General features: G+C 38.7%; 2 protein-coding genes across 3 annotated transcripts; one reads left to right on the forward strand and one right to left on the reverse strand.

Annotated features, from left to right (window-relative positions):
- Positions 1 to 362: 362 nt before the first annotated feature.
- Positions 363 to 3,013, reverse strand: sdr42e1 (short chain dehydrogenase/reductase family 42E, member 1; the record flags this gene model as incomplete). The annotated part of the gene is made up of 3 exons (XM_079258525.1): positions 2,885 to 3,013; positions 1,948 to 2,032; positions 363 to 1,461 (listed from the first exon to the last, which is right to left on the reverse strand). Exons 2-3 carry the CDS (start codon positions 2,007 to 2,009, stop codon positions 363 to 365), a joined length of 1,161 nt encoding a protein of 386 aa, XP_079114651.1. The 5' UTR covers positions 2,010 to 2,032; positions 2,885 to 3,013.
- A 580-nt stretch (positions 3,014 to 3,593) lies between these two features.
- LOC306766955 (arylamine N-acetyltransferase, pineal gland isozyme NAT-10-like) lies at positions 3,594 to 9,475 on the forward strand. 2 transcript variants are annotated; one of them, XM_079254818.1, is made up of 2 exons: positions 3,594 to 3,701; positions 7,884 to 9,475. In XM_079254818.1, the coding sequence occupies exon 2, from the start codon at positions 7,889 to 7,891 to the stop codon at positions 8,759 to 8,761; it is 873 nt and encodes a 290-aa protein (XP_079110944.1). In that variant the 5' UTR covers positions 3,594 to 3,701; positions 7,884 to 7,888; the 3' UTR covers positions 8,762 to 9,475. The 2 variants fall into 2 exon arrangements, with proteins under 2 accessions (XP_079110944.1, XP_079110945.1); XM_079254819.1 differs by lacking the exon at positions 7,884 to 9,475 and adding an exon at positions 4,242 to 5,464 and having other exon boundaries at positions 3,607 to 3,701.
- The last annotated feature ends 732 nt before the right edge of the window (positions 9,476 to 10,207 follow it).

The following is a 10,207-nucleotide window of genomic DNA, read 5'->3' on the forward strand; positions in this document are numbered from 1 at the left end:
AAGCGTCCTTGTAAACGGAGTAAAATATTTTGCACATATACAAGTTAATATGCATTCAAATATTGAAATCCACAATTACAGTTTGGTATATCAGATTTATTTTCTCTTTTTTTAAAAAGACAAAACAACATGTAGAGAGTATTTATGTTGATATTTGCTTTCCTTCAAAAGCAAACTGTTGTTAGAAAAAAGAGGTAGCATTTGTATAGTCATTTAAAAGTAGTTAAAACAGACTAGCCTCCAGTTTTAAATGCACACATCTGTATACAGCTGCTCAAAGAAATAAAAATGAAACAGCAATGAAGTCTGTTTATTCGGCATGTATGACAGGAAACGTCAGGATTTTTTGATTTAGCTTTTCATTAACCACCAACGACTGGCAGAAAAGAAAGAGCAACAGCGATGAAGGCTGAAACAAACAGGATGTTAAGTATCACTCTGGTGATAAAGGAGCTGTGGCAGTTCTTTCCATGGCCTCTGCTTCTGAACCATTGCACCACCTCATCCAGGTTATACTCCTGTGGCTCATAACCAAGCTCCGCCTTGGCCTTTCTCAAGCTGAAGTAATGTGTGACGCCGGTTTTGTACACCTCTGTACGCGTCAGCAGTGGCTGGAAGTTGTACAGATGGCCGATGAGGTGGTGAATCATTTCTGTGAGAAAGGCAAAAAAGTAAACCAGGGAGACGGGAAGGCGCAGCTTGGGGAAAGGATAGCCCAAGCCCTCCACCAGAGGTCTGAAGAATTCAAAATTGTTGACAGGCCTGCCGTCTGAGATGAAGTAGGCTTGGCCAGCAGAGCGGTGCTGCTTCTCTGGGGTCAGAGCCTCTGCAGCTAGAACATGTGCTGAAACCAGGTTATCTACATGAACGAACTCCACCAGGCTGCTGGGGCTACCATAAACAAACCTGAAGATCCCCTTTTCGATGTAGCTGACTATCCTGGGGAGATGTCTCTGCTCTCCAGGTCCATAGATACCGGCTGGTCGCAGGGCACAGGTTCTCAGCACCCCAGAGCTGCCCTTCAGTGACGTGCCATTGGCCTTTAGCACGGCCATCTCAGCCAGGGACTTGGTCCTGGAATAGTGGTCTGGATGAAGATGGAGAGGGAGATACGGGAGGCTTTCATCCCCGTTCTCTATTACTTGACCGCCGAAGACCACGTTGAAGGTGCTGGTGTAAACCAGCCTGGATACTCCATGCTCAACACATGCCTTTAAGATGTTCTGCGTGCCCAGAACATTGACCGCCTCAATCAGATCCCTTTTCAGCTGCTCCCTACCAGACATGCCGTAAGAAGCAATGTGGAAGACACAGTCCACACCGGCGATGGCCTTCTTAATTTGGTCATATTCACGTACATCGCCTCGTACAAACACAATATCTTCAGGCACTCCTTGGCTTGGAGGGATGGTGTCAAACAGAATGACTTTGGCTCCCGTTTTATGGAGAGTGGAAGCAAGGCTGCAAATAAACACATTATGTATTTAAAAAAAAAAAAAAAAAAAAAAACTCATACAAGACTGTAATTTAATAATGCAAATTCATGACAAAAACACATTCTGCATGCATTTTTACTCTGTAATCCTAATTTATAGAGTGCGCCTTCAGCCAAGAAATCTGAGATAACTGATGCAACATCGCCACCTTGTGGTGATGCTGTATAACTGCACAGTACATATCCACAATGGATTTAACAATAAGCTGAAATATTTTAGCAGGCATACCCAGCTCCAGCCCTAAAGGGCCACAATCCTGCAGTTTTTCCAACACACCTTACTCAAACTAATCAGTCATTGTGTGGAACGTCATTGGTTGTTGGATCCATTTAATGGAAGCCAGGTGTGTTGAAACAGGGATACATGGAAAACCTGCAGGACAGCGGCCCTCGAGGTCCAACTTTGGACACCTCTGCATTATGGGAAACAGACAGCATCATACTTTTCTTACCGAGAACCAAAATATCCACACCCTCCTGTTATTAAAAACCTTTTCTGTTGCATGGTTTCCATTTCGACAGGCAGTATCTGTAAGTCTGGAAGATAATGGAAAATCAGAACAAGTTTAGACATAAAATTTGAAAACATAAAGGGAATAAAAACAAACAAACAAACAAGACAATAACCACAGCAAAATAAAATCAGAAATGTATTTGGGGAAAGTGGGAGGTTACTTGTCCTACTTAAATTTTTTTCACTTTGAGCGAATAAATAAAATCTAAAAAATTCATACATTTATGTAATTTGACTGAACAGTTCATTGGCTCTTTGTAAAAAACCAAATATTTGTAAATCCAGAATTCTTTAATGTATTCCTTTATAAAAAAAAAAAACCTCTCATTTATCTGAGATAAGATGTTTAAATGCAAAAATAGTAATCTTTAAGAAGATAACAGATTGCTTTGAGACCTAACAGATGCTTTGTCTGCAATATATTTAGACGCTTTTAATAATTATACAGAACTTAACTTATAGTTTTGTTGATTCAAAGCTGTTATCTAAAGGTTTCCACTCACCAAATAAATAAATAAATATGTCACACACTGTCTCTGAATAGTGAAGCTATATTAAAAATGATCATGCTCCAGATTATAATTGGTACAATCCACTCCACACTAACGTGTGTTATCTTGGCCACCCATCAAACATCCCCTGGAAACGCCATTGCTAACAGAACTTTTTTTTTTTCTCTTGAATGAAAAAAAAAAAGATCATTCTGGGTTTGTTTGTTTGTTTTTTTACTGATGATGGTTTGTGCTGCACTGAGCAGAATTACACAACTGGAATAAAACGAAATTGTTTGCTAAACTATCTAAGCAACACATCACGTCTCTGACAATTGAACAAATATACATTGAAATGCAACATGCACACACTTGAATTCATACCGTGTACTCTGAACTGCTAGCAAGTTGACAATTTACTTTTGCGGGACAAACCTCGTTCAAGCCAGCAGGCATAAAGTTAACCTTTTATCGCTCACAGCCACAACCATACTGGTCTATGGCCACAGCACTGGACAGCCTACTACCTGGTTCTGCGTGTTACGTCAACACGTAAACCAAACAGGAAATACAACATTTCTACACAATTATGTGTGTTTTCCTGATAAACAGCTTGTTAAGTTGGAGCAAAAACAGCGTAAGGAATAATCCATGGTAAAAACAACAAAATATTTTTATAATTGTAATTTATAATGTATCTGAAATCATTATTAAACATCACGCTGCAGTCATTTTGTGCAGTTTTAGCTTTTGCTGCGAAAGTCAAACCGGAAGCTAAAATTCTGTGTTAAATAACTTCGTAACATCGTATTCCGAATGAATTTGTCTCCTTTCCTTTTCATAATAAATATAAATTAATTTAAAATGCTGTACAGTGTTTTCCTTAAGCAAATAATTAATTTTAATGTAATAATTTATTACCAATATAAATAGTAGCATATCACCTTCAAACGCTAATTTATAAGTTTTTTTCCTTGGTTGTAATTTATTGTCACACTTATAATACTTATAAAAAGCTATATTTTACCGACCAGTTTTCATTAAATGCAGATTTATAGCGCCTCTTGTGGTGTAATCCGAGATTTATATAACATATTAGAAAGCAACGGTAAAAGTTTCAGACAGCCACGTCATATTGTGTGTTATCTGATCTAAACTTCAATAACACACGCAGAGCTGCAGGTCACACCAAAGTCTAAAGGTAAGAGGTCTATAAACACAAAACTATTCAGCTTTTCAGCCTGGATCGATAAACGCAATGTGCTGCAAGCGCTGACGGGCGAGGCATCGCTTTCACTTTTATAAAGTTAAAAGTTGACGATCGTGTTTTGGTTTGGTTTTCAATGTCAACATTAACTGAACCTAATATTGGATAGCTTTAACTTGAACATATTTTCTTTTATGGCCCAATTAGGGGGAGACTTGCAGTAAAAAACATCGTGTTTCTTTTAAGTTCTGAAATAATTTTGACTCCAGTAAAGTACACAATGTTCCAACAATGATAAAATTGTAGCAAAATATGCAAAATTATCATTTCATGTCTTAATATTATAAATTGCCTTTGTTGAAAATGTGGGAAAAGATAAACATTGGTTTACCTATGCTTTGAGACAGCTTAGATTATCTTAAAAATAAGTTATGTTTCTGTCACATATTGGGTTTAGTATGGCATATAACGGATTAAATAGTGGTGTTATATCATCCAGATCCTTGCACTTTTAAAATGGCGTGCATTTTACAGGCAACATGAACTTGGAAAAGTACTTCCAAAGGATCGGTTTCCATGGCTCTTATGATAAAGTGGATCTTGCAACACTGAAGTTGATCCACAGACTGCACGTCATGTCGATTCCTTTTGAAAACCTCAGCATTCACTGTGGTGAGAGGATCATCATGGACCTTGAGGTCATTTTCAACAAGGTGATTAGGAGCAGCCGTGGAGGCTGGTGTCTGGAGAACAACTTCCTGTTTGGATGGGTGCTGAGACAAATGGGCTTCAACACGACAACCTTGAGCTCCAGAGTTTTCAACAGTATTCTCAATGACTTTGGCCCTCTCGATTCTCATCTCATTCACAAAGTCATCATTGATGGGGAGGCTTATATAGCTGATGTAAGCTTTGGGGTGTCATCTCAGTTGTGGGAGCCTTTAGAGTTGATCTCTGCAAAAGAGCAGACACAGGAAGCAGGTATCTTTCGTCTCATTGACAAGGGCGACATGTGGGTGCTGGAGAAGACTGGCAGAGAACCACAGGTTGTTAATCCAGAGTTCACTAATTCAAGTCTGGTGAACAGGAAGGAGACAAAAACAATCTACTGCTTCACACTGGAGCCTCGCAAGGCACAATATTTCTTTGATAAGAGTGACAGACTCCAGAGAGACCCTGCCTCTCTGTTCACTAACAAGTCCATCTGCTCTTTGCAAACACCTGCAGGATTCAAAGCTCTGATTGGCTGGACCTACAGTGAGGTCACCTACAAACCTGAGGAAGGCGTTGATGTGTTAGACATGAGGGACGTAACCGAGGATGAAATTGAGCAAGTTCTGAGGGAACACTTCAATGTGAAGCTGCAGAATAAGCTAAAGCCTGTGAACAACAGATCATTTTACACACTGTGAAAACTCCTCACAGAGGAATCATACTGACCTTATGAACTATAAAGTGTTCATTAGTAGTAAAGCTTTTATTACAGTAGTTTAAAGAATCTTATTATTATTATAATATTAATCTGTTCTTCTAAGATAAGATGATGAATGTGTGGTAGAAAATAAGATGAAAAACATTTGCTGTCACTGACTTGAGTTATTTAACATTAACTAAGCACTCCTACATTTACTGGGTTTTTATAACGTCTTGTTTGAACATTGTTTTCTAACTTATAAAATATTACTGTTCTTGCGTGTTAGGTTTATTTATATTGAAACCTGGCTGATTGCAGTGCAAACTAAAGCACTCTTATCAGTTTTATTTAACATTCCTCTTAAACGCTAATTCCCTAGCTTAGATCCATTTATGTTAGATGCATCAACTTGTGTGGTTTTCATTCAGCTGCTGATGTTTTGTATGGAACTGATGTTTGGAATATTCTTTTATTCAATAAACCCACTTTACTAACGATCTACTGTGCGGATGTGGCTTGCTGATTTAAAAAAGTTTCTTTGCCACGAATTTGATAAGAAAACTGAAACCACAATTCATAGGACTAGTTTTTTTTTTTAGCCTTATACAACATAAGTTTTGCAAGTAAAAGCTTACTTTTTGTCATATTTGGGATGTGTTGTCATATAAACAACATGGGCATGATGAGGGAACAATGGCTTCATCTTGACGATGAACAAAATGAAACAGATGTATTTTAGTAGGATCAGGGGTAAATTCAAAGTACAGCAAAGCACTGTTTTCATCTGAGGGGATGAAATGGAAGTGGTTAAGAATTGCAGATATTAGCAGGGATTCATCTGGACAACAGACTAGAATGGAAATGCAGCACCAAGGTTAACTTCCATGACAGAACTGAGCAGACTCTATGTCTTGAGAAGGCTACTAGCCTTTATTGCAGAGGTGTCCAGCTCCAGTCTTCAAGGGACACAATCCTGCAGGTTTTCTATGTATTCCTGTTCCAACACACCTGTCTCACTGTGCAGAACTTCATAGGCTGTTGGAGCTATTAAATGAAAGCCAGGTGTGTTGGAAGAGGGATACAATGAAAACCTCCTGGGCAGCGGCCCGGTGGACCAACTTTGGGCACTCATGCTAATGTCTGAATCAAGTTGTTGAGTAACCTCTGTCTGTAAGCCTGTTTAAAAGTGTAGTCTGCTTTTAAAGTAATCTGATTGGGCTACAATAACAGAGCCAGACTTAAAAAAAAAAAGAAAAAAAAAAGAAATGAACACACAGATGAAGAAGGCTGATTCTGTGCTGGGATAACTCTGCCTACACTGTAAAAAAAAGAACAGCTCAGGAGGTCATCTCTACCACAGCAATGTACATAAACAGCCTCAGTTTCTGGTAGAGATGTCCGATATTATTAGCAAATAACTACAATAAAATGCAATATCGGAAATTCATTCATTTATTCATTCATTATCCTAACTGTTCAGTCCGATCTAGGGTCACGGGGAAGCTGGAGCCTATCCCAGCAGTCTTTGGGTCAAAGGCAGGGTACATCCTGGACAGCTCGCCAGTCCATCATAGGTCATATCAGAAATTATTGGTATCTATTTTTATGTTTTTAAGGACAGAACTTTAACAAACCTTTGCTCATATTTTAAGTCAAACTTTTAAGCTATGTCTCATCTAACTCCAAATGACAAAATTTAAGAGTTGTCTTGTAAAGTTTTCCAGATACTTTTGTTTATTTGGCACAACTCTCTTCAAAAATATTGGTATTGGATGATATCAGCATTGAAAGAGTTGGAAAAAATTGGTATATTGGATATCGGTAAAAGAGCAAATATCAAACATTTCTAGTTGCAAGATATAAATGCTTAATTACTTAAATTAAACAAAAATAAATAAATAAAAATCCACTGCAGCATTTAAACATTATCGTTTTCCCCTGGAATCAATAAGTACATTTCAATGTTATTTAACACTCATAAGCTCATATAAAATCTCAAAACTGCATATTGAGTAGATTTGAACAAAAGAAGAGAAAGTTTTTATTACTTTTGTTTCATGTTACATAAGGTTTATAATCACATTTTATGGTTACAACTGGCCTTCATGATTCAGTGAAGTTGTTTCAAAGTCTAAAGTCTGCAGCTTCAGGAAGTCTGCTGGTCATAGATGCAGTAATCCAATGAAACTTTGGAGCTTTTTTGCATGTTTGTTAGTTGTGTTCTCTTTCCCTAGGTAAGTCATGCATGGTCAAGCAAATAATCAACTAAACCAAATATTGCAGTATATAGTTACTCAATGTCTTTATATGCTCCAGTAATACGCTTTGGTGGGTGTCATTTTCTTGTCTCTTCATAAGAACACACAGCTTGTATTTCTCAGACGAGGTAAGGTTAAACTTGCTTGCTATGTGATGTCTGGTTGCACTTTTTCCTTTAAAGCCTCACATATTGAAGTTATACAAGGAACATTTTGATGCCTGAGAAGCACTTACATCTGAGTAGTTCTACTTTATATACTGATTTACCAGGAAATAAGTTGCAGCTAAGCTGCAGTGTTTACATCTGATTTGATCAGAAGCAGCTTCAGAAGGTTCGATTAGTCTGGAAATGCAACAGCAACAATGTCAACAAGAATTTACAGGAGGCTTCTTCAGTGTATACATCATGATGTTGTTTTCGGGCTGCTGAGACAAGTTTGGATATTTATGTGTGGGTGTGTAATTAAGACAAATAAATCCATGTTATGTCCTGCATTTTACAGGCAACATGAACTTGGAAGAGTACTTCCAAAGGATCGGTTTCCATGGCTCTTATGATAAAGTGGATCTTGCAACACTGAAGTTGATCCACAGACTGCACGTCATGTCGATTCCTTTTGAAAACCTCAGCATTCACTGTGGTGAGAGGATCGTCGTGGACCTTGAAGTCATTTTCAACAAGCTAGTGAGGAGCAGCCGAGGAGGCTGGTGTCTGGAGAACAACTTCCTGTTTGGATGGGTGCTGAGACAAATGGGCTTCAACACCACAACTTTAGGATCCAGAGTTTTCAACAGCATTCTCAATGACTTTGGTGCTACGGAGGATCACCTCATTAACATGGTTTTAGTTGATGGGAAGGCTTATATAGCAGATGTAAGCTTTGGGGTGTCATCCCAAATATGGGAACCGCTGGAGCTGATCTCTAGAAAGGATCAGCCACAGGCGGCGGGGGTCTTTCGTCTCATCGACAAGGGCGACATGTGGGTGCTGGAGAAGACTGGCAGACGACCAGAAGTTTTTAATGCTTCGTTTACCAAATCAAGTCTGGTGAGCCGGAAGGAGATAAAACAGATCTACTGTTTCACACTGGCTCCTCGTGAGGTGCAGCATTTTTTTGAGAGAAACGACATACTCCAAACAGATCCAACCTCTCTGTTCACTAACAAGTCCATCTGCTCTTTGCAAACACCAACAGGGTTCAAAGCTCTGGTTGGCTGGACCTACAGTGAGGTCACCTACAAACCTGAGGAAGGCGTTGATGTCTTAGACATGAGAGACATACCTGATGATGAAATAGAGCAAGTTCTGAGGGAACACTTCAATGTGAAGCTGCAGGATAAACTAAAGCCTGTGAACAAGAAAGCAGATTACACACTCTGAAATAATTCTTGTCCAGCGCCGGTCCCTGAGGGCCACAATCCTGCAGGTTTTCCATGTATCCCTGTTCCAACTATTCAAGCATTGTGCAGAACTGCATTGGCTGTTGGATGCATTTAATAGAAGCCAGGTGTTTTGGAAGAGGGATACATGGAAAACCTGTGGGACAGCAGCCCTCAAGGACCGAATTTGGGCACTCCTGTTACTAAGCCATCAGACCAAAAACACCAATTATTGCTTTACTGACACAAATCTGTTTAAAACTGCAGGATCAAAAAAAAAAAAAAGTATTTTCAGTATTATATAATTCTATGCGTGAATGATTGATAGGTCAAGATTTGATGGAAAAATGAACCAAAGAACGGATTACTGCCAATGTAAAAAGGTAGTTGTCTAAAATTCCTGCTGCTTTTTATATGTGTCATTTGTATTCTGTTTATTCAATCATATTTTTATTTGCATGTTAACTTTTTATTTATCTCCAGACACACCAAATGTGCAAAGAAGGGAGCTGTCATAATTAATGCATCTAAATTTGTGTAAAAAGTCATTATTTTATGTCCCCCTGTGACAAAAACAGGCCAGAAGGTCAGATCCTGGTCACACAAACTCAATTGTTGCACAAAACAGCAAAAACGGTGTGTTTGCCTGATTCTTTATGTTGTGTATGCCGCTTATGATTCAGCCTTATTATAATAAATTTACTTTGCCAGTCGTTCACCATGTTTAGTTTTTTTTACTAATTACTCACTTTTCAAGAAGTTTTTACTATATATTTTTCTTTAGGACTGCATGTTGGTGTAGCTGTTTGCACCATTGCGTTCCTGCAATAAAGTTCCTCATTGCAACCTTGGCTGGGTTTTTACTATGTTGGGTTTGCACGTTCTTCCAATGCATGCATGGTTCTCTCTGGGTACTCTGGCTACCTCTCATAGTCCAAAAACATGCTTATGAGGTTCATTGGTGCCTCTAAATTCCCCCTAGGAGGGAGTGTGGGTGTGATTAGTTGTTTTCTTTCTCTCTGTTGTCCCTGCGATGGACTGGTGACCTGTCTGTGGTAACCCTAACCCACCCCCCCTGTAATCCCACATTGGAATAAGTGTGTATGAACAACAGACGTATGGATGGAATCAGTATTGTTTCAAAGGCTAAAGTCTACAGCTTTGTGACGTCTATTTGGTCATGGTAGCCAGTGAAGTTTTGTTTCTATGTTGGTGTTTGTTAGTTGAGCTGTCTTTTCCTCAATAAGTTTCATGTGGTTGTTCAGGAGATTAACTAAACCTAATTTTGTAAAGTTACTCAATCTCCTTATATCCTCAAGTTATTCAGAGCTGAGAAGAGCTGCTGAATGTCGTTTGCTTTTTGCCACTTCATGAGAATATACAACATTTATTGCTTAAACTAGTTAAGTTTAATTATCCTTTCTGCATATGATTCATATTTCTTCCT

Source organism: Telmatherina bonti (genome assembly GCF_933228915.1).
Source record: "Telmatherina bonti genome assembly, chromosome: 1".
Taxonomy (NCBI): Eukaryota; Metazoa; Chordata; class Actinopteri; order Atheriniformes; family Telmatherinidae; genus Telmatherina; species Telmatherina bonti.

What these genes read in the sequence shown, in the direction of transcription:
- LOC306766955 (XM_079254818.1), top strand. Translation starts at nt 7,889, where the DNA reads ATGAACTTGGAAGAGTACTTCCAAAGGATCGGTTTCCATGGCTCTTAT.